This window comes from Actinia tenebrosa, unplaced genomic scaffold (assembly GCF_029948245.1).
Source record: "Actinia tenebrosa isolate PJP-AT-01 unplaced genomic scaffold, QUT_ActTen_1.0 PGA_scaffold16__25_contigs__length_10494907, whole genome shotgun sequence".
NCBI classification, from domain to species: domain Eukaryota; kingdom Metazoa; phylum Cnidaria; class Anthozoa; order Actiniaria; family Actiniidae; genus Actinia; species Actinia tenebrosa.
The window spans coordinates 5,900,334-5,923,931 of record NW_028292576.1 but is presented as its reverse complement, the minus strand read 5'-3'; the positions used below and the strand labels follow the sequence as shown (position 1 = coordinate 5,923,931).

Below are 23,598 nucleotides of genomic sequence, written 5' to 3'. Positions count from 1 at the left end.
ACCAATCGATCATCTTCGAGAGAACAAGGGCCTAAAGAATGAACAAACGAGGTCTACAGGAGCTGGAAGAGTCAGTAAAAGAAGCTCCTTTGACGAGGAATTCTACGATGTCGCTTACATCATCGACTCCTCTGGGTCCATCAAAGAAAGTGAATTTCAAAACGGTTTGAAAGCGTTACAAATTCTTGTCACCCGAGCGAAGCCGTCAACGTTATACGCCGCTATTAATTATTCTGAAGAAGGGCATATCCATTTTGACTTCCAACCACCTTACAAAGCAATCGAACTTCTGGAAACTACAAAACACTACGGGTTTAGAACTAACACCCAGGATGCCCTGAAGAAATGCCGCGAGGTTTTGTTCCTTAACAAGACGTCTGGTGTTCGAGGGGGAAGTCTAAAGAGAGTCCTGGTAGTCACTGACGGGAGGTCTAACTTGAATAAAGAGACTACACTCTATGAAGCCCTGGAGCTTAAAGTTCTTGGGATTGAAGTGTTTGTTGTGGCTGTAGGGAAGTACGTTAATGGTATTGAGGAGTTGATTGGGATTGCAACGACAAGAGAAAGGCATTTGTTTCGTGTAGATTCGCTTGGTGGGTTCATTGAAGTCGTACAACTAATACCACCCTGGCCACCAGCTATCAGATCGAATGCCTTAGACTAACCATGAACTCACGTAATGGAGCGTACTGTAGAGCAGTTTTCGTATGACTGTGAAAAGCTCAGTGCCGCATGCGTGCCTTGCCGTGACCGTGATGGTTTCTAGAATTTTGATTGGCTGATTTATTTCTAGCGCAATGTCATTGGTCTGACAGTGCCGTGACCTTGGCGTGACCGTATCTGCCCCGGTTTTATGCCGTGTTCCGGGTATTTGATTGGATCGAGAGTAAATTTTCGAGCAGTGTGATTGGTCTGGCGTATCCCTTGCCGTGTTACGACCGTGTTCGTGCCTTGAGGTTTTCACAGTCATACGAAAACTGCTCTATCAACAAACTTAGTACACGGTATCGCGATGTCATAAGGATTTCGCATTAGGCCAATCAATCTAATCATCTCTAATACACCATCTTATCATACTCTTGCACTTCCGTAGTCCTTCGAGGTGCTTCTAAAATCACCGGTGACGTTCTTAGGATGCCATTGACACTAAACTCGAACAGTTGTGTTGCAAAATTTCAAGTATTCATTATCTTTTGCGCGGCATTTTCGAGTGCATTTTAAGGAAGCAATTTACTTGGCCTATTTTGTGTTGCTTTATTTTCTAACGAGAACAATGTTATCTTTATATGCCACTGCAACGCGAGAAATTAAAGCATGCGTCAATAATCGTTAATTTAGAGCTGTTTTCATGGCTGTGCAATCTCCGCAATTACTAAACGCAAAGGATATATTTTACTTCTAAAGGTTTACTAGTCAGAACACTGTGAATTTGATGAAGTAACCCACGAAAATACGCGGCGCGTCAGGGGTGGTCAGTATCGTAGAAACATGAAAACGCTAAAATGTTGCACGATTGAAATCATCCTCGTGACGAAGTGAAGACATAGAAAACGCGCGCGTGTGCTGTGTGCAGTTATAAAGCACGCGGTGATTTACAAAACACTTGAGAAGTGTTTGGGAAAGCACGACGCATAGCGGAGTGCTTTTCGACACTTTTCTAGTGTTCAGCCAATCCCCCAAGTGCTTTATAACTCCACACAGCACAGCACAGCACAGCAAGTTTTTTATTTCTTTCATAAAATACGAACTACAATAACCGTTACTTTGGAAAGGAATGACGCAACTGAATGTGCTCGCGCGTGTTGTATACGCTCCCAACAAATCAGAACGCGACATTTATACAGTTATTTTATCATTAGTCTTAGTGGACGTCGACCAAGGCGTTTCCATGACATTCCATGCCTATTAACAACGTCATAGAAGCACATCGATTGATTCACGGCCAAAACCATAGTATTTATATAAGCTAAAAATTCATTTCGAAACTCTATACATTTGCTGTACTTCGATCGACACTAATTGAGCTTCGGATAACCGTGAGCTAACGACTAAAACCAAGCTCGATGGAATTGCGCTTTCATTCAACTAAACAATTTTATTATCTTCGTGATCGTGATTTTGTTAAGATAAAATGCATTTTTTTAGTTTCCCCGCGACTGACTTAGACTTGCACTCGAATATTCATCAATTTTTACTCGTTTATACAAATATTTATTATCAGGGACAACGTGGTTCATCTAATTAAAGCTCTCTTAAAAATGTTTTTAAAAAGTAGAAAAGTAAAATTCATTGGCTTTTGCTTTTATAACGCCATTTACCAAATTTGAATAGTTCTAACAAAGATTTTGGCACTATTTTTAACCTCAGCATTTTGGTCGTTGATAATGTTACCTGTCGGGATCAATTTTTGTCTGGGTATATTATTCCGCTTAATTGAGGAATAAGACTGACTTGAGCTTGAACAATCAAGCAGTGATGGCTTGTGTGGTGTGCAGCTTCTTGTCATACGTGTGGTCATCAAAGAATGGGTCACGCGCTTTGATGCTCCTGGAGAAGAAAATTTTATAAAATCAATCTGCAAAACAAGTACTAACAATACTTTTGGAAATCATATTGGTATAGGAAACCGCACGATCTCGAGTACAATTTGGAATTTATAGGTACGAATAAAAAAAGGCTCGTCCAATTTTGAAAACTTTCAAAACATCACGAGTATCTATAAATTCCGAATTGTACGAGAAGATGGTGCGATTTTTTGTTTATAATACAATTAAAAAATTGAGCAACTTAATTGGGACTCTACAGAATACAATTTGGGATTTAATTGTACTCCTCTTGTTCAATCCGAATCGAGTAATTTTGTAGAGTGTATTATAAAATGGTAAACTAATATATTCAGTATATGAATTCTGCACATTTTCCAATAGCGCAGCGCAACCGTGACGTCATAAAAACGAAGACAAAGGCGAAATTCGGACAAACAAACTTTCAGCAGATAATTTTCACAGCCGATCGCAGTTGATCTTAGCTTACATGGGTTATTATTGTAACTTTAAGTAAAAATAATAAAATCGGTTCGTATAATGCTCGTAGCGGTTAAACAGAATGCAATGTTTGTCCAAATCTTTAAGCTATTTTTAGTGCGCTGCGCTATTGGCCCACTGTTACTCACACACACTACCACTGCATTCAATATCCTATGAATACAACTCTCAACTCACATTTTGATATTTGCAGAGGGATGAAAACTGAGGAGCCAAGAGAAAACCACCTTTTTTCTCCAACCCCTCACCCCGCTAAAGTATGATCAGTCCCCGTGGCAAAGGAAAGATAAACAAATCAAAAAAACACGAGTCCCCGAGCTGCGCATGCTATCGAAAAACAGGTTATAACCATCCTTTTTCACTAACCCCTCACCCCGTTAAATTATGATCAGTCCGCGTGGAAAGGAGAGATCAACAAATCAAAGAAACTCAACTTGCCAGCATATACGGTTCAGCTGAGAATGGAACCCACGACACCAGACAAGAGTCCCGTAGTTGCGCATGCTATCCAAAGACAGTTTACATAACCATCCCCTTTTTCTCCAACCCATCAACCCGCTAAATTATGATCAGTTCTATACTATTAGCCAGTATAACTTAGAGATATACCTTGCTTGATAAGGCTTCTGTCCTCTTAACTGTACAGTAGTATTAATGTCTGGTCCAAACTTGTGCACACTAGTGCTCTTGGTGAAGCCATCTGGTAGCTGAGTCTGTAAATTACCCCTAGTGTGACCCATACGAGCATCACCAGCAGGGTTCATATTGTAGAGCCTGAGGTTCAAGGGAAACAACAATGTAAGATTGAAGCACTGAAATCATTATGATAGACGCCCTGATTCCAGCACATTCTCAATCTTAATATTTTATCTATACCCTGAAACAACCTCTGGGCTGATCTAAGCCAGGGCACTGCTTACTCACAGATCAAACCCTGAAACAACCTCTGGGCTGATTTAAGTCAGGGCACAGCTAACTCACAGATCAAACCCTGAAACAACCTCTGGGCTGATCTAAGTCAGGGCACTACAAACTCAGACTGAACCCTGAAACAACCTCTGGACTGATCTAAGTCTGTGTGCACGTTAAATCAGAGATTTAACCCTGAAGCAACCTCTAGGCTGATCTAGTTTAGGGCACGCCTAACTAAAAGATCACATAGGCTCTCCACCAGTCTGTTAACTTTTTACGCATCAAGAAATGAAAGAAATTTGAAGATGTCAATTAAGATTTTCACGAGCCCATGATGCAACGCGTACTGCAACTCCGGAAAACCTACGGAAAGCCATGAGTTTCATACAGTACTTACTTTGCGTTATAATGAGTGTCAAATCTTCTTAACAACTCCTCTGTCTCGGCCGTCTCGAAGAACTTGTCATTGTTCTCACTGTATCCTGTCGGTTCCTGAAAAAAAAACCACACATTTATTCAATATTTTTTGCAATTTTATTAAATCCAAATTGTGTCGCGCGACTTGTAAGCGGCAATTCGATGGCGATTTTTTTACGACGTCTCATAAAATTGCCATAAAATCGCCGGTCGTTTACACGTGCGGTTTGAGGGTGTGGTAAAATCGTTAATGAAATCGCCGCTGGAGGCGCGCGACAAAACAGTCCCGTTTCTCATTCGTTAAATACCGCTGTGTTATATGACTGTAGACTCTACAGGGTTAGCCTCGTAAGAGTAAATCACTCACAAAAGTCAGCTGTAATATAAATAATATGCAGCTTGAACAATACCAGTGTTTTGAAATCCCACTGACAATGTATGGTATCCGGCTGTGAATAACTGGCTTTTAGACCCCTAGCAGCACTTTGGAATGCAGCTCAATCTGGGGGACAAAACGATAGGCTCCAATTTGTGCCCAGATCTAGTTGCTTTGACATCATGCTCTATCATATAATTTCTCCCTTTTTTATAGTGAAAAAGTTTCAAACCTTGTTTCCAATAGAAGTATTTCCAAGTCTTGCTGCTTCTGACGGATCGTTGCATTGCTTTCCTCGGAAGGCAAGTTTGGAAGTACTAAATATAACAAAATAATGTTCATAAAAATCATTAACATTCTGCAAATCATTTGTTTATTTTAAAAGGTGTGTGAAATATTCGGGGAGGGAGGGGGTGGGGTCGGGACTCATGCTAAGATATCCCACATTTCTTCACCTTCCCTCCCCTCCCGGCATATTAAATGAACTTTCCCTAAAGGTCTGTATTATTAATCCCAGTCCTGATTCTGTATCTCGATATTTGACATATTTTTTGTTACCTTGAGTAAGTGTAGGGTTTGATGATATTTGAGTACTCGCACGGGTCGATCTTCTGGACACGTTGCTGTATACGAGGGTGCAGGTCATCTTGTTTGGTGTAAGCCTACCATTCCAAGTAAATCAAACCTCTTAGAGAAGGTACGTTTTTTATCGGGGGAAGAGGGATGGGGCTTTAGTAACCTGAGTTACAGACCCAAAGGAAGGGGGAGGGGTAGAGAGGGGAGAGGTAGCTAGAGAGGCAGAGAGGAGAGGGGCAGAGAGGAAAGAGGCAGAGAGGAGAGGGGCAGAGAGGAGAGGGGCAGAGAGGAGAGGGACAGAGAGGAGATCTATCAAACATGTACCTTGATACAGTAAACAATAAGGCATGTCATGATATTGCATGTCATGTTTTACTCACATCATTCAACTTCATGTAGAATACTGGCTTGACTTTAGTACCATGGGTGAAACCAGTGTTGCGATCAGATGCATGGGACAAGATCGGGAATTCCTCATTACCCTGGTGATGACACAAATGACAACAAACATTGATCAAGTGGATTAAAACAGGGCAAGGTGGGATGGACAAGCTGGAATATGTTTAACTGCAGTTTTCAAAAACATGCAAACTCTGTGTCTCTGAATCGCACACTGAAATATGTTTTTTTGCTGCCACCAATCAAAAATATGAAAGGTACCGACTGATTAGGTTTGATTGACCGCTGCGGAAAACCAAATTTTAGCATGCAGCTTGGGAACACATTGTTTGCATGTTTGTGAAAATCGCAGTGTGAAGCAGTGGCGCAGAGCAAGTTAGGTGTAAATATCATAATGACCTTATTCACTTCCTGGTGCGATGAGGGATGAAGATGATGATGGATCAGAACAGTCCATGTCATATGACTGGTGTATTTAATTGAAGGGTATTTACTTACATGTTGGTATTCTACAGGCCTAAAAGATCCTTTCATCACACTGTATCCAGATATGACTGGTGTATTTAATTGAAGGGTATTTACTTACATGTTGGTATTCTACAGGCCTAAAAGATCCTTTCATCACACTGTATCCAGATATGACTGGTGCATTTAATTCAAGCGATATATACTTACATGTTGGTATTCTACAGGCCTAAAAGATCCTTTCATCACACTGTATCCAGTGGGTCTTGATGTAAAATGAGGCTGAAAATAAATAATAATGAGGTGGTGAGATTTCTTTTACAATTCTACAGTATCTTTTTTTACTAGAAACCACATTTGTGTCTGTCTATCTTTCTGTTACTCAGTCAGTCAGCCAGGGGTTGGAAATATTCAGCATTAGATGAATTACAATCTGCTCACTGTGCAAAATAAAACCATAGCAGGTCTGGAGGCAGGCTACCAAGAAATTATTGATTAATATGGCTTCCAGAAAATATGCTATTTCCTGTGTTCTAGGGATATTTTTGGCCAAAAAGGTAAAAAAAATTGAATACTAAAAGGGAGCTATACAGTCCCATCCCCTCCCCCTAAATCTACCTATGTACCAGGTTGTCAGTCAGTAGGACACACTGCACATAGATAATTTTTTGCTTTCCTGACTTACATCTTTCAATCCTTCATATGCCTCCATTGGGTTAAACAAGACAGGCTCATCGTTATAAGCATGCGTGAATCCAGAACCTTCCTTGTGCCCTACTGTTTTACATGAGGTATTCACTATGAGATCATATAATAAACAAAATTAGAAGTAATCGACTTCAAAACACCATAAAGGGTTGACATAGCTGAGCATAGCTTATACATGGCATTTCAATGGAAGAAATATATTTATTAGTATTAGTATCATCATCATCATTATGATTATCATTATTATCATTATCATCATAATCACTACATGTACCTTCACCCCCACCATTTCCTAAATATAGCATCATTATCATCATCATTATCATTGATAATCACATAGATCATCATCATCATCAAATGTTAAAAGCAGCAAAACAACTCTATTAAAGGGGATAACACTGTCTTCAACACCACAAACAGATAAAGAACATGGGAAAGGAATACTTACTTCTCTCACTTGGTAGGCCAAGGAACCTAGTTCTTGCCTCAGTAGACATGTAAAGAGGGCCCTTAGAGAAAAAAATGTATCTTATTAAATTCACAAGATTAATCACTGCAACCAGAAAAATACCTGCCTGGATTTAGCCTGCGCAGTGGTGCTTTGGAGAGGGGGGAGGACTGAGGAGGAGGGAAAAGAAGGAGCATTTCCCAAAGTGCTGTTATGCAGGCTAGGCTAGGGTGTTTTTTGAAGCAAATTTTTGTCAGAAAACAATTCTGAGCTCTGATCTAGGAGGCATTTTTCCCAACAAAAATTTGCTTGAAGAAACATAATTTACATCTTTAATAACTATCCATGCAAGCACAAAAAAACAACATTAACTATTACTTTTACTCACATTTTAGGCCTATAAAACCCCTTTTCAGATTACAAAACTTGCATTGGACACAAAACATTTTTCTACTCACATGAAAAGCATTTTCTCTCTGAATAGGATCTTTTTGATTCAAGGTGTGTAGCAGAGGACGATGAGCAGGATAGACTGTGCCCTGTCTTCTGGTATCAATATGTACACTAGCAACCTGAAAAACACCACACAACAATGCATTAAAGATAATGTTAAGGAGTACACTAGCTTAAGACTACATCCAATGTGGAAAAATTGGTTGAAAAATTTTAAGGAGTAAAATTTTACAACAGCCATCAATACTGATTAATATTGATAATAATCCCTTTCATGGTTCCCTGAACCATCTTGAAAGGAAGCCGTACCTTTACATCGAAGTGAGACGAACGGCAAGCTTGCAATGATAGAGACATGCAAATAATTGTCCAAGGTATTAAAAAATGTCTGTATCATTGCAAGCTTGCCGTTCGTCTCACTTCAATGCAAGGCACAGCTACCTTTCAAGATGGTGAAGGGAACTGTGAAGGGGACTATTGACTTCTTACTTGGTGAGATTTTGGCAAGTTTCCTGGAATATCCTTAACAAAGCCACTAGTAGCTGTCATGTGTAGTCCTCTTGAAAAAGGATCAAAGCCCTGAGAACCTTTAGAAGGCAGGAAATGCTTCTTGGTGATAGATGCATAATTATCGCTTACAATTTTCCTAGGATATACATTTAAGAGAGTCGTTAGCATACTGTGACACAACTGCTTTATTTCACTTGATGTCATTTCCTGTCTTATGCAGAATGTGCATAAATATAAGTTGAATCATAAGTCTTCTTCTGGAGCTGATAGCACATGGTCGTTGATCTTTGACCAACACTCAGACTTTCATCATCTGATTACACCCAGCAATAAACTGGGTTTTTTTTCAATATACACAACAAATTATACCAGCCATACAAGTGGTGTAAAACAGAACATTTTAAATTTAACTTATTAAAATCATTTTGGTCATCCATCCTTAGGATCAATTTGGAAAAGAGCTGCTTTTTAAATCCTTTTTGTCTCTTAAACTTACCCCATGGCTGGATTATCCAGTTCATCAAGCTTCCTACTATAGTATACTCCAGGTCTGAAATTAGACTGATATCCAGTGCCGACATGTTTGCCTGTTCTTGGGTTAAAACCTTCCTGACCATAATGAGTAGAGTATTCAGTGCAATAGAACTTCATAACTCCTTTGTCTGCACCCTTACTCTGTAGGATGTGTGGGTTGCCTGGGCCATAGGGTAGACGCCCCATGTTTAAGTATTATATCTATAGAGAAATAAAAAGAAATAATGAAAAAAAAAATCATATTTTGTATGCAAGCACTGCATTTGCACAAAAATGTTAATATCATACATTTTTAATCTTATTGGGCACTGAAGCAACCTTTGAGCTGATCTAAGTCACTGCATGGCTAATTCACAAATCTAATCTACTGATGTAGCTTGATGGGTCATTGCAGATGGTGAAAACAAAAAAACCTGGTCTCGAAAAAATTTCTCATATCCCTAGGGACAGAGTCTGAAGAAGTTCTACTGGCATTTGATGCCACAGAGGATAATTCACTACGACTACGCCACCCTTCTATTTTTTCATATCAACTGAATCTAACTAAATTTCATTACAATATGTTAGTTCATGTTATGAATGTTCCAAGATCGGTCTTCTCAAAATTTCTCTTTAAACAAATACTCAATCTACATAAATATTTGAAACTGAATAGCAATAAATTATACATTTTATTGATAGCTAAGCTATCATTTTTTTAAATGCATTTTTTAGACGATAAAGAAAGAATATCATTGCTTTTTGTTGTATTTTGGTGACCCTGTTGTGAAGTTAAATGACAACAAAACGACACGCAAAATTTAATGAACGAAGGAAAAAAACAAATAATTAGGGCTGAAACATCCATACATTGTTTCAGAAGCTCTAATATTAAAATTTTGAAGAATTTTACAAGTAACAATCAATATTTTAGGCTGTAAAACATTGAATTTGTAACGTAGATTCAACGCCAATGACAAACAGCGCGACCAAAGTCTTTCAACTCACGTGTAAAAAAAAGCCTTGAATTCAAAAAAGGTCGTAAGAATCTATGAATCGAGAAGCATTCTACGCAAATCTATCTTATTCTAGAAAGAAGGAAACGATCTAAAAAGAATCAGACGTACCGTTAAAGGGTTTTCTTGTCGATTCTTGCACGCGCACTTTCTTGGTTTATCATCGAATGAATGTATACAATGGTTGACATGACAACCCGACAGCTGACCAGTTGTTCGCGGACACATATCTTTGACATTTTAATCAAGATTTAGTTAAAAGTTTGAAAATTTTAAATTATCTAAAAATGAGACAGAGAAAATTGATAATAAACGTGAAACGAGAAGAGTTATATTCTTTAAGGAGAGATAAAAGACAGTGTATTGTTCTCGGACTTTAAAACTAGAGACTATAAGCTTCATCACTATTAAAGTATCACGGTGACCTACAAGCTTAACTCAAAAGTTGAAAATAATTAACAGCGATAAAAAATGAGCTTTCGCGTATTTATATTCCTTAAATTCAGGATAAAAGCACAGGTTTGAGCATAAAAAGGGACAAATGACCTACTTTCGTTCAAAAGTTGGATACTGGCTTGAAGCTGAATCTTTCAAATGCAAGTATGCACTTTGCACTATCCATCTTCGCTCGTTTACAGAAATGCAAAATATTCTTTGAATATTATAGTTGACTGGTCTTAGTTTTCCGTGCTTTTTAGTTTGAATAAAACTCTTAGAGTTTTAGTTTTTCTCCTCATGATGACAGTCCTTGCCTCCATTCGGCTTGAGCGCATCCCTTACCACAGGAAGCCCGCGGCAATATTATGATCGTCGAGTTATACCATGACTTCCGGTTTCTGATTAGTCTGAAATTATTTTTTTCAAGAGAGAATAAGTATTTATGCTCTCTTGACATTTCCTGTTACATGTAAAATTATGTGAATTATAAGTAAATTTTAGTCAGATATAGCTTTTTAATTAACTCCATTGATGCTAACACCGTATCTATAATATATACATGTAATCCTTGCTGGAAACATGAGCTGTCAATCAGGGTAATAACCATCTTGTTACGAGCCACAATCGAACAGTCACATGACAATCAACTGGCCACGGATCTTGCGTCAACAAGCTGGAAATTTCCTTGGAAAAGTTTTGAAATATCTCTAGAATATAACCTTGGTCGAGATAGTCAAACACAGACAAGCCATATTTCTTACAAGAGCGTAACGAACCTCGAAACCGAAATGTTCTGTAACTCATCCTCGACTGATACTGTGTTGTTGATCTGCGCGTTTCTTGCCTTTTGTTCGCTGCAAGCGTCGTGTAGATGCATAAATAATACAGATCATTCGAAACCTGGATGTATCAAGATTGACCCTGATGTAACAAGGAATGTAGTAAGTAATATAAACTTTCTTAACACGAAATGAAGTCTGTTTATTGTTTTAAAATTTATAAAATAGACGACAAGAGATCATCTTCGACACTTAATCCGATGGACTATCGTAAAAGGTCGTCCAAGATAATAAAATTTAAATGCAAAAAATAAAACACAAACAACAAATGTTATCCTAAGATCCTGTATTACACGATCGATGTAAAATGTTTTCTTATACATTATAATCTTAACTTTTACAATTTGGTATTTTTCGAAACCACTGGTGCATGAATTTGTGTTTGGCATTATTAGTGCAAAACGTCGTCTTCATATTTATGGTTTTTTATATCTCTTTAATATCTTTTATAATTCACTTTAGAAAAAAAGAAAAAAGAAAAAAGAAAAAAAAAGCCCGCAAAAATCCTGAGATCCTGTATTACATAGCCTGTGAACATGGCTAGTATTACACGATAATCGATGGAAAAAAAATTTTTTAATTATAAATTATATTTTAATTTATTTTATATTCAAAAATCACGGATGCATGAATTTATTGTGATTTGTTGGCATTAGTTTAAAACGTCGTCTTTATACTAATGGAGTTTTTATATATTTATATATTTAATTAATCTAGATTTTGATATCTATTTCACTTCATATTGCTGCCTAATATGGGGCTTTTTAAATTTTGTTAGAATTTAGTACTGACATTTAAATGGGTTTCACATGCGAACGGAAGTTTTTGATTGGAAATTCTTTTCCGTGTTATTATTCCCTAAGTATTAAGTGACCCAAATGGAATGGCTAATCTTAAACTTTGATTTAAGACTCAGCTAATAAAAAGCCGCGGGTTCCCTGTGGAGACCTACGAAGTGCTTACCGAAGACGGGTTCATTCTCGGCGTTCAAAGAATCCCGTACGGAAAAAAAGGCGTGAAGACAAACGGATCTAAACCAGTAGTGTTCCTACAACATGGGTTACTAGCTGACGCGACTAACTGGGTCACTGAATCGGAGGATGATTCTCTGGGATACATATTGGCTGACAAAGGTTTTGATGTATGGTTGGGTAACATACGGGGTAACACTTACTCACGAAAACACGTGAGATATACACCTGCAGATAGAGGATTCTGGGATTGGAGGTAAGAAATGATACTCGGCGTTATACAAAACAATCAGAGGCTTTACACCATCAGACAGGAAGAATCAGTGAATATGGTCTAATCTGACTATTGTTGTACCTCCTGTCATGGCTCCTATCACTTGATGGTGCAGAGCCTCTATACCTTGATATCGTCATCTCATACGTTTGCGCAAGAATGTATACATATTTTCGCACTTGACGTCATTTCGGAGTTGTCCCTCTTAGTGAGGTCGTTGGAAATGGCGTACATACGCCATAGATGACGGTGCGATTACAAGCCAGTTAGATGGACGATTGTATCTACCGGCTATGAGTTTAGTTCATCTGCCAATTGCTAGGTTTCGCTCAACAGCTAGCTGTCTCGTCAGAATGTTCATCATGGCAGCTGAAACACAAGTTTTCAATACAATTTTTTCTGGTTGAAAGCACATGGTGGTCAGTGTTTGCCACAATTTGAAACAGATAATGAGTTTTAAAGACTTAATCAGTTGATTGAATCCCAGCAATAGAGAATGAACTTTAGCTTTAAAGACAATGTAACAGCGCACAGCACTTGCGCTCTGTCACGGATGCGTTAATTGCGGCAGCACTTGTATTCATTCAATGCATATTCACTCTATATACTTACATTGGTAATCCTGGTTTGTTTTTTTTCGTCCTTAGCTTTGAAGAAATGGCTGACTATGACATCCCAGCCATGATCAACTTTGCTTTAAAGAAATCGGGCCAAGAACAGCTCTATTATATAGGACACTCCCAAGGTACCCTGGTTGGGTTTCTCTCCTTCTCTGAACATCCTGAAGTCGCAAAGAAAGTCAAGCAATTCTTTGCGTTGGCTCCAATTTACCACCTGGGTCACGTGACGTCTTTTGTTAAAGACGCTGCATTGACGTTGGGCCCTGTTCAGGTGAGCTACACTCGTTAAAAGGAAAGGAGGAGGAGAAAGAGGGAGAGAAAATACATTAGGGACTGTTATTACACGTCTTATATGCTTCATGCTAAACTACTTCAGATCAATAACACAAGTTAATATGGGCCATTTGTGAATTTTGATCGCGTACGCTTAGATTTGTCAACAATGCACTGAATCAACCTCTGGGCTGCTCAACGTCAGGACATAGATAACTCACAGATCGAATTCAAATTTAGCGTGATGGGTTTTGCGGAGCTAGGGAAAGCGGATCGAGATCCTGAGGAAAGCCCCTCGAATCAAAGGAGAGACCTAACAATAAAACGTATGATTACTTATACTAATGATTATATTTATACTACCCCAGGAACTTCTTCTCCCGTTCGGACCAACACAATTCTTACCGGGGTTTCTACTAAAGCAGTTGACCAAACTAGGCTTCTGTGGCGGGAAATATTCCGAGAAATTGTGCTATGACGCGGCAGAGCTGATCTTTGGATTCGACGACAAAAACCAAAATATGGTAATTATATGGCACTGTATTTGTTGGTATACATCTTTTTGAAAAAAAAAACAGCGATAAAACGATTACGATTGTTATACCGACTATTATTAATGAAATATTTCATATATAACGCGCGCGCTGATTGGCTGACTACCATGTTTGTGGCATAGGACAGAGCCGAGCTAGCGCAAAAGTCTTAGAAAATATTTTATATTAAAAGCAATATAAAACGGCTGCTTCAAGGGCGGATTCAGCCAAGATTTTAGGGGGGGGGGGGGGGGGGCTAATTGAGTTTCTTCCTTCAACACAACGGAAACAGTTTAAAAAAAGCATCGTTTTTTCTGCTGAAGGGGGGTGGCTTCAGTCCCCCTTTGCCCCCCCCCCCACCCCACCCCCCTCGATCCGCCCTTGTGCTTAAGTCTATGCTTTTTGGGAGCTGTAGAGCGCTCGAAAAGCAAGAAAAACACTCGGCTACTCTTGCTTTACACCTCCCAGCGTGTTTATATCCCAGTACAGAGATGTACGCGCGTTTTAAATGTCTTACTGAAATATATGTGTATATCGTAAAGTACTATAGCTAGGATTCGGACATAATATGCAGGAAATCGATCGATCGAGAGACGATTAGATAACTAAAGTTATGGGCACACGCCAACAATGCGCGCAATATTGAAGCTAATAATGTTGAAGTAGTATCGTTTTCTAATTCAGCACCAGTACGTGCAACAAATCGCATCGTCAGAGACATACCGCACAACATCGATTGCCTGCGACATTCGAGTACATTTCATTTCTTGACTGAAGATGGACGCTTAGTCCGAAAGCTTCATAAAAAGAAATTATTAGGCTGAAGACACATGTTAATTTTAAGAAAAATGCTATCAATGTTCAACTGATTGGTGTGTTGGCCAATAGCTCAAGTGTGCCCACATTTCAAAGGCGATAACGTGTGCTTAGAACGTATAATTACGTCCTCAATCAATCAATTTCACTTACATCAATGACATTACATCTTGTTTATCAATCAGTTCCACTTACAAAATTGCTCTCTCGCCTTTTCCCCTATTCAGACTCGAGTTCCGGTGTTAGCGTCTCACTGGCCAGCTGGCACTTCGTTTAAGAATATCATTCATTTTGGGCAGGTAAGTGGTGCCAGAAAAGGGATCATAATGCTGATGGGGTTTAAAACCGATTCAGAACCAGCACGTAACGTCTTAATGAAAAAGCTAAGAGAGACTACTTGTGGTGGTTTGAGTTGAGGCTCCTTGTCATTCCTTCCTTTTCCTTTTTATTCTTCTCTTCCTCAATTTCTTCACTCCTTTTCCCTTCCTTTCTTCCTGCATTTTTCTCATTATTGTTATTTATCCATGAAGGTGATCTACGATAATCAAACAAGAAGATTTAACTATGGAAAATGGGGCAACCGAAGACACTATCATCAGGTAAAACGATCTCCCCAAACCAATATCTTTATGCTTACATCCCCCTGCCAGCACCATGGTACATCATTCAGTTCACATAAGTTTCAGTCACAAAATTTTACCTGATCTTCACTTTTCTCCCTCGCGATTTCAGGATGAGCCTCCTGCCTATAACGTCAGCAAGATGACCACACCCACTGCTATGTTCGTGGGCCAACACGACAGTCTTAGCGTCGAGGCAGATGTGCTGCAACTGAAAGAAGAAATCCAAAAGGTCGTGACGTTGTATCAAGTGATCCCTGAATGGAATCATATTGACTTTGTGCTCGGAATGGACGCAGCTAAAGTACTGTATAGGCAGATAATAAAGATCATTGAGAGTGGTCTAGATCTATAGAAGAAATCTAACCAGTGCCTCTAACGCAGGGGGAAATGTTTTTTGAATGAGAGGGTTGACAGGAAGTCAGGAACGGATCCAGGATTTTTTGACCGCAGGGGGGGGGGGGGGGGGAGGGTGTTACTGCCCCAAATAGCCTCGCTGTAATGCAAGGTTACAGCTTGATTCAGTTTTATACATGAATTTCGAAATGCAACGTAGCTATTTATAATTTGATTGTACATAATTACATCATAATGCCATTCAGCAGAATTACCTCCGCCTACAGTACTTATAGTTTTACAACTCTCTTTCGTCCAAGGTCGCATTTCATACATTTTTATTGGTAAAAAAAGTTCAAAATATTTTTAAAGTATTTAATTATGTTTTATAAGAATAGTACGAATCGACATTTTTTATCAATTAAAGATATAATATTTTCATTGTTTGAGTGTTTGTTATTTTTAGTTTCTGTCTCTATGTCTCCTTTCTTTCTTTCTTTCTTTCTTTCTTTTTTTCCAATTTTATTATTATTATTATTATTATTATTATTATTTCTTTCCTTCTTTCTTTGGCTTTCTTTCTTTCTTTTTCTTTTTTTTTTTTTTTTTTTTTTTTTTCTTTTTATTTCTTTCTTTCTTACTTTCTTTCTTTCTTTCTTTCTTTCTTTTTTTCCCTTTTTCTTTTTTTTTATTTTTAATTTTTAGTTTTTATTTTTTTATTTTTTCTTTCTTTCTCTCTTTCTTTCTTTCTGTCTGTCTGTCTGTCTGTCTGCTTTTCTTTCTTCCTTCCTTCCTTTTTTCTTCTCACGTGCGTATGATGTCATTATGAAATGTTATTATTGGCTTTTTTTCTCCTTCGTGGGATACCTGTGGAGCTGTCAAGGTCAGATTTAAAAATGGTTTGAACAGAGATCTTGGGTGGAGCGCATGGGGACAGTCTAGAGTATCATCCAAATGACCTCCTAGCGTTACATGCAAGGCTTGTCATCACCCTACATGAGACCAAGGAAGTTGCTTCATGAACTTAACATTTCCGATACCTGATCGTTATTTCAACATACATGTACCGACCCATCACTGCAAAACCGGTTTTACTTACGCCGGCTCAAGGTCACAAGACAATCCACGGCTACAGACTCTACAGTTAGGATACGAGGGCAAAGTAAAGCAGACGAAGTTGAAGGTACGTATCAAACCCGACTGCTTTTCAAAAGTCAACAAAAAAGCGAAGCACTTCATATATAAGGAAATACAAATCAACTACTGTGACTAATTCCGTGCGGTGTGAGTCTAGCTGGTAAGAGAGAGGTACAAAATATTTTCGTGATGAAAGATGGAGGGCTGACCTAATGAATATCTAGTGTTAGGAAAATTTGTTTTACTCTACTGCAGGATTGAAATAATAGATGCATTTTTCGAGTTGTGACTTTGTATAACGATATTGCGTAAAAGGAACGTACTACAGCCTACAAATCTATTCAGCATTATTATGTTGTTTCAACTATGTTATTGTTGATATAGCTGCGTCATGTATTTAAAAGAATGACCCGGGAAGAATGATAACCCAAGCGGAGGTAGATTTTTGTGAAACCTTTCGAAATTAAGATGGAACCATCCTACTTAAATATGTGACAGTCTTTATGATTAGCATGCAGCCAAAACATTAAGCAAATAAAACCAGCAATTGTTATAAGTATCCCGTTATTTAATGTTTGCTAGTTACGCAATGCACTGGTAAAATATTAGCCAAAATCATACTTGATAAATCTGTTATTTCTCATTATCACAGCACTTTTCTACACAAATATTTACAAGCTTTTAGAAAAAAAGTTTTAATACTAATTCGATCTTATAATCTTCTTTGTCGCATTGAGCAAAATCCATGGACAGTATAGTGACTTAAATTTATTAAGATTTTGACGTCACTAATGTTTTCTATACCGGAGGGGGCGGGAACGGGTCCGTGGGGAGGAAGGGGGGAGGGGGGGGGGGTGTATAGAATATTAATGTTATAAGGGCCAGAGGGGTCGAAAACGCGCAAACGAACATTTTTGCAATGTTTTTGAAATTTAAACCATCCAACAATTTTAGAAATTTTGACCTCCATATGCTACTGATGTTTTTCACACTATTCTTCAGATGCATGTTACGTCATAGCCGCCATGTTGGTTTACGATAACAAAGCATTCCCTATTAGCTTCTCTTGCTAGATCGACCAACATGGCGGCTGTTTCATCTTTATTTACATCTCAAGGGATTTTGAGTCATGTAGTTGCAACCCAAGAATTTTGCCAATGGGATATTAATAGACCCTTTTCGAGTTCCAAATTACCGCTGTGTTTCTCGACTTTGACTTTGTGAAGAATAATCACGTTTTCCAGTCAGGGTCCGTCAAGTTTCAAAGTGTTCGTATTGTTGAACTTGTGCATTCTTTACTTTACCGTTGGTATTTGCGAGTAATTAGACACTGATTCGAGGCTTAGCCTGAGCAAATGAGTCTGTAATCAAGAAACACAGCGGTAATTTTGCAACTCGAAAAGGGCCTATTGCACCTTGATTCACAGGAGAGATCTCTAGTCATCGTATAGTTACTTCCTCCTGATCTCAGTATGGGTCGTGCTGTACTTGTTTTGGTGATCTTCTCCGTTACATCTCATCTTGTCCTTGGCCTGCCTTTCCTGAAGCAAGACAACAGGGTCGCAGCACGTCATCCAGATATCGACCGAAACGCAGTAAGAATATCATTGAATAGATTGATAAATAGACCTAATTCACTGTTGTCCCGTTTCAGACAGCCTGTCATTCCCTAGAGTATCTAATATTATTTCTTTGTTTAACGGTTGCACATGAGAAGACACATTAATATGGATACAGCTCAAACGAAGAATCTTCTTCTCTAGGGAATGACAAGAGGTCTGAAATGGGAAAAACATTACGCCAAAGTGGCTTATAGTTGAACAAAAGACCTCTTTGCCCTGGGCGTAATGTTTTCCCATTTCAAACTCACATGTTATTCGATTTCTGTTAAGAATAAGACTCTTTGTTTGAGTCGTATCCATATTGAATTCAGTTCGAACTGCATCTACGTAGCTGAGGTTCATTGCACCCTCTGAAATATCTATACTGTCTTTGTTGCTCAATTCGTCTTTAGAGGCAACTGATCCAAGACCGTGGATATCCTGTCGAAGAACATTACGTCACAACCAAAGACGGCTACATCTTGACTCTCCATAGAATCCCACATGGAAGAAGCGTTCAAAGAAATACATTAGCAGGATCCAAACCTGTTGCCTTCTTGCAACACGGACTTCTTATGGACAGCACGAACTGGATACTTAATTCAGCCAATGACAGTCTTGGTTATATTCTAGCAGACGAGGGATTCGATGTCTGGTTGGGCAACATCAGGGGTAACGACTACTCCCAGAGGCACAAGGCAATGGATAAAAATCATCCAAACTTTTGGGATTTTTCGTGAGTACGACAGTTTCAAAACGAAAAATATTCTGCTTCGGTTGTTGTTGTAGTCTCCCTCGCATCCGTTTTTAGTGTCGGTCGTAACGCAACGCTCCCTCCCCACAAACGGCTTTGTGGAGAGGGAGCGTTGCGTGACGACCGACACTAAAAACGGATACGAGGGAGACTATTGTTGTTGTTGTTTTTGCTGTTGTTGTGGCGATGTCGTTGTTGTTGCTTTTGCTTATACTGCTGTTGTTGCTTCTGCTTCTGCTTCTGCGTCTGCTGTTGTTGCAGTCGTTGCTTTCCAACCAATAGTCCCCTTCACAGTTCCCTGCACCATCTCGTAAGGTAGACGTGCCTTTGTATCGAAGCGAGACGAACGGTGAGCTTGCAATGATAGAGACCCTTTTTAAAACCTTGGACAATTATTCACATTTCTCTATCATTGCAAGCTTACCGTCCAACTCGCTTCTATGCAAAGGCACGTCTGCCTTTCAAGATGGCGCAGGGAACTGTGAAGGGGACTATTGCGACGCTGGTTGTGATATAGCTGGTAGAGAAGGGTGTAGTAGATAGAGTGAATGTGTCACAACCCGGCACCAACTACTTTAAAACCATGGTGAAACAGAAATTACCTAGATGAAAATATAAGAAAAATTGTCCTAATTCGTTTATCCGTTTCAGACCACGTGTCATTCCCCAGAGAATAATATTTTTTGTCTGAATTGTTTCTATATTCATGCATCTTCTCATGCGCAACCGTTAAACAAAGAAATGATACTGAAGATAATGATACGTGGCCTGAATATTAGGTCTATTGCTAAATAAAGTTCCCTTCAAACAATTTCCCCCTTTTTTCGTGTTAGATGGCAAGATATGGCAGAAATGGATCTTCCCGCGATGATAGATCACGTGCTCAAGATAACCGGTCAGAAACAGGTTTTCTACGTCGGACATTCTCAGGGTACACTTATTGGTTTCACTGGTTTCTCGTCCAATCAAACGCTTGCTAAAAGTATCAAGACGTTCTTTGCTCTCGCTCCTGTTTATACTGTGGCTCACTGCTCGGATATCGTGAAAGGAGCAGCCTATGCGCTCCTTCCAGTTGAGGTTAGTAGAGTTTGATACTCCACTTGCAATTGGTTCTAAATATCTCCATGGCTCCTATTTATCACTCCCTGAATGAACCTTTGGGCTGACCTAAGTCAGGGCATGAATAACTCGGACATTGAACCCCGAAACAACCCGAGGATCTGTTCTGATCTGACTCAGGGCACAGCTAACTCACAGATCGAGCTCTTAAACAACCTCTGGACTGATCTAAGTCAGGGCTAGCTAAGATTGAATTGGAATTTTTAGCTTGCTTCTTCTTGCGGAGGTGGAAAAAAGATAGGTAACTTGGGGATGGAGAAAAACCCTCGAATCAAGGGAGAGACCTGACAAACTCTACTGACATGTGATGCTGAGTCCAGGAATCAAACCCAATTTAGACCCAGGAGAAAAACCCTCGAATCAATGGAGAGACCTAACAAACTCTACTGACATGTGATGCTGAGTCCAGGAATCAAACCCAATTTAGACCCAGGAGAAAAACCCTTGGATCAAGGGAGAGACCTAACAAACTCTACTGACATGTGATGCTGAGTCCAGGAATCAAACCCAATTTAGACCCAGGAGAAAAACCCTCGAATCAATGGAGAGACCTAACAAACTCTACTGACATGTGATGCTGAGTCCAGGAATCAAACCCAATTTAGACCCAGGAGAAAAACCCTCGAATCAATGGAGAGACCTAACAAACTCTACTGACATGTGATGCTGAGTCCAGGAATCAAACCCAATTTAGACCCAGGAGAAAAACCCTTGGATCAAGGGAGAGACCTAACAAACTCTACTGACATGTGATGCTGAGTCCAGGAATCAAACCCAATTTAGACCCAGGAGAAAAACCCTCGAATCAAGGGAGAGACCTAACAAACTCTACTCACATGTGATGCTGAGTCCAGGAATCAAACCCGAGACGAGACGTACTACTACACCATCCTTGATTACAGTAATACACATGCAGAATTAGTCTTGAAGTTGTGTAAAACATTCATGTGTTCGACTGAAGATGTGCATGATATTTTTAGCATAACATCTTTTTTTCAGCATGGCCTTCAAAACCACGTCAGCGAGGAATTTGATCCAGGTCGGTTCGTCAGGATGTTGAGCGACTTGGGTTTCTGTGGAGGTTTGAATTCAGAGGAATTCTGCTATAAGGCTGGTGAAGCATTGTTTGGCTTTAACAGTTCAAACCTAAACATGGTAAGGATACAACTTATGCCTATTTCCATGGGTTATGGCTGCGCTTTCCGTAAATTACGTGATGGAATGATTTTATACGACTTCCATAACCCTGAAGATGTCCGCATAACGCAGAAGAAGCCCTACATATAAATTAAATGCCTGCATACAAGGATATTTTAAACCTATCCCTGATTTGCAAGTCATCGCCGCCATATTGCCATGCTATTTCTTGTCATAGCTCCCATTAATAATGCAGCCAACAGCCAATCAGAATGCAGGAAAGCCTTTATACATATATTTGTATTTCGCTTATCCTTCCCATCAGCCATCGCAGCCTAACTAATTTTCAACAAAGTTATACAATATGACTTCTCGTGGAAAACCATGGAACATTCCACTGGTCACTTTTATATTTTATTAGTAAAGTAAACCAGCTATCATCTGAAGAAAGCTCGTGTGTATAGATCCCTCGCCTTGCAGCACGTCGGATAAATCGCATTTAGTGGATAAATTTATCGGATAACAGCATCGACTTAACCACTGGATAAGGATTTATCTGCCGGATAGCGCTATCGAGACTTCGTACAACCGGGCCCTGGAGAACAAAACAATAGGTTTCCAATTCTCAGGAGATTGAAATTCTTTTGTTTTTGTCCTCCAAATCGAGCTGCTTTGACATAACATGCAAGCCGTTTATACTAGAAAATACAAATAATTGATGGGATATTTCATGGTATTCCACTCTCAAAATCATTGCATAGCTGGTATAGTGTGATAATATTTCTTGTTGTCTTCATATGTTAGAGTCGTGTACCAGTTATTGTTGCTCATTGGGGATCTGGAACCTCCTTCAAGAACATGGTTCATTTTGGTCAGGTAGGTCAGGACAGTTTTTGTTGCGGTTTTATCCTGTCATCGTCATGTGTCACTGATAATGATTGGTATATCTGTCCTATAGATGGTCGTCTCGGGCAACTGTCAGAAGTACGACTATGGCTTTTGGAATAACTATTGGCATAAATATGGACAAGTAAGTTAATGATAGAGGGATGGATGGATGGATGGATGGATGGATGGATGGATGGATGGATGGATGGATGGATGGATGGGTAGATGGGCGAATAACTGGTGAATACATGCACAAATAGAGGGATATTCCTAAACCAATCTACTAATCCGGCCATCAACTATATTCTATCTTCACCTCCTCAGTTCACTCCCCCAAAGTACAAGGTAGAAAAGCTAACGACACCAACAGTACTGTACTCAGGCTCACACGACAAACTAGCCTCCCCTCTCGATGTCCACAACCTGAAGCAGCGCATCCAACATGTCACTGTACACGCAGAGGAGATTCAAGGATGGAATCATGCTGACTTTCTCTTCGGCATGGACGCCCCCCAAAGGTTGTACTCAGATATTATCACGAGAATGAAGGTTCGAGAGTGCTGCGATAAGGTCTGTCATGGCTCGTGTTCTACGCCATCGTGTCAGTCACGTTGTAACCCAGCCAATAGCCAACCAGTAGCTTTGTAATTACACAATATTTACCATTCTCTTACCCATTAAGTTCCTTCTTATTTCACAACAATATTGTATGCTGCCTATACAAATGAGTGGAGTCTCGCTACAAAATTTACATTGTTTTATAATATTATGCTTTCCAAAATCTTTTGCAATTTCAAAATATTTGTACCAAAGTTTATGGAGATTTTCAATAAAATGTTAATAACAGCAGATCGGCCACTCGAATACTTCTTTTTCTTTTGTTCCCTATTTCCTTTTCCTTTCCTTTCCTTTCCTTTCCTTTCCTTTCCCCAAAATGAAAACGTAAAACGTAGAAACAAAAAGTAAGAGAATCCAGCGAAATTGAACGAGATAGCTTTGGACATTATTCCGGCATTTAATATATAGGCCCAATAAGGGGTGGTGTTTTTGGGGGACGCAGATACAAATATCCTATATTTTGCTCCTCAAATATTCTGTATCGATTTTATGGAAATATGCGAATCTGTGTTTGATAAAATACAGCAAAAATGCTACTCGTGGCAAGAATTTATTTCCCAGGAAATCCAGCTTCCTAAAGTAAGCATGGTATGTATATATTCTAGTATATTCTGTTTATCTAAAAAACTGAATTAAGTTATGTTAATTTAGCAAGCATTAAAGTATCCGTTCATGATCACATGATATTAGACTCCCAGGACCTTTTCATCGTCTCCATCGTCTCCGATAGTTAAAGGCTTAGTAGGATATTCGATTTGGGGAATTAGAAGGACGGTGTTCGTTCGCG

At 39.2% G+C, this 23,598-nt stretch overlaps 3 protein-coding genes across 4 annotated transcripts; 2 read left to right on the top strand and 1 right to left on the bottom strand.

Annotated features, from left to right (window-relative positions):
- Window positions 1-1,239: 1,239 nt before the first annotated feature.
- LOC116292816 (stabilizer of axonemal microtubules 4) lies at window positions 1,240-10,612 on the bottom strand. Of its 2 annotated transcripts, XM_031700168.2 has the most exons (14): window positions 10,388-10,612; window positions 9,949-10,067; window positions 8,805-9,043; window positions 8,288-8,444; window positions 7,804-7,917; window positions 7,346-7,406; window positions 6,875-6,987; window positions 6,400-6,471; window positions 5,706-5,807; window positions 5,308-5,411; window positions 4,982-5,066; window positions 4,354-4,448; window positions 3,654-3,818; window positions 1,240-2,547 (listed from the first exon to the last, which is right to left on the bottom strand). In XM_031700168.2, the coding sequence occupies exons 3-14, from the start codon at window positions 9,026-9,028 to the stop codon at window positions 2,466-2,468; spliced, it is 1,374 nt and encodes a 457-aa protein (XP_031556028.2). In that variant the 5' UTR covers window positions 9,029-9,043; window positions 9,949-10,067; window positions 10,388-10,612; the 3' UTR covers window positions 1,240-2,465. The 2 variants fall into 2 exon arrangements, with proteins under 2 accessions (XP_031556028.2, XP_031556029.2); XM_031700169.2 differs by lacking the exon at window positions 9,949-10,067.
- Window positions 10,613-10,850: 238 nt separating this feature from the next.
- On the top strand, window positions 10,851-15,695 carry LOC116292818 (putative lysosomal acid lipase/cholesteryl ester hydrolase). The gene is made up of 7 exons (XM_031700172.2): window positions 10,851-11,216; window positions 12,025-12,341; window positions 13,007-13,250; window positions 13,621-13,776; window positions 14,829-14,900; window positions 15,132-15,200; window positions 15,334-15,695. The coding sequence occupies exons 1-7, from the start codon at window positions 11,064-11,066 to the stop codon at window positions 15,574-15,576; spliced, it is 1,254 nt and encodes a 417-aa protein (XP_031556032.1). The 5' UTR covers window positions 10,851-11,063; the 3' UTR covers window positions 15,577-15,695.
- A 961-nt stretch (window positions 15,696-16,656) lies between these two features.
- LOC116292810 (lysosomal acid lipase/cholesteryl ester hydrolase) lies at window positions 16,657-23,042 on the top strand. Its single transcript, XM_031700158.2, has 8 exons — window positions 16,657-16,740; window positions 18,122-18,289; window positions 18,709-19,031; window positions 19,883-20,126; window positions 21,168-21,323; window positions 22,110-22,181; window positions 22,264-22,335; window positions 22,518-23,042. The coding sequence occupies exons 2-8, from the start codon at window positions 18,167-18,169 to the stop codon at window positions 22,839-22,841; spliced, it is 1,314 nt and encodes a 437-aa protein (XP_031556018.2). The 5' UTR covers window positions 16,657-16,740; window positions 18,122-18,166; the 3' UTR covers window positions 22,842-23,042.
- Window positions 23,043-23,598: the final 556 nt, after the last annotated feature.

What these genes read in the sequence shown, in the direction of transcription:
- LOC116292816 (XM_031700168.2), bottom strand. Translation starts at nt 9,028, where the DNA reads ATGGGGCGTCTACCCTATGGCCCAGGCAACCCACACATCCTACAGAGT. An exon ending in CTGGATAATCCAGCCATGGG is followed by an intron (nt 8,445 to 8,804) that starts GTAAGTTTAAGA and finishes TGTATATCCTAG; the next exon opens with GAAAATTGTAAGCGATAATT. An exon ending in TGGCCTACCAAGTGAGAGAA is followed by an intron (nt 6,988 to 7,345) that starts GTAAGTATTCCT and finishes ATGATCTCATAG; the next exon opens with TGAATACCTCATGTAAAACA.
- LOC116292818 (XM_031700172.2), top strand. Translation starts at nt 11,064, where the DNA reads ATGTTCTGTAACTCATCCTCGACTGATACTGTGTTGTTGATCTGCGCG. An exon ending in AGAGGATTCTGGGATTGGAG is followed by an intron (nt 12,342 to 13,006) that starts GTAAGAAATGAT and finishes TTTCGTCCTTAG; the next exon opens with CTTTGAAGAAATGGCTGACT. An exon ending in ATATCATTCATTTTGGGCAG is followed by an intron (nt 14,901 to 15,131) that starts GTAAGTGGTGCC and finishes TTATCCATGAAG; the next exon opens with GTGATCTACGATAATCAAAC.
- LOC116292810 (XM_031700158.2), top strand. Translation starts at nt 18,167, where the DNA reads ATGGGTCGTGCTGTACTTGTTTTGGTGATCTTCTCCGTTACATCTCAT. An exon ending in ATGCGCTCCTTCCAGTTGAG is followed by an intron (nt 20,127 to 21,167) that starts GTTAGTAGAGTT and finishes TCTTTTTTTCAG; the next exon opens with CATGGCCTTCAAAACCACGT. An exon ending in ACATGGTTCATTTTGGTCAG is followed by an intron (nt 22,182 to 22,263) that starts GTAGGTCAGGAC and finishes TCTGTCCTATAG; the next exon opens with ATGGTCGTCTCGGGCAACTG.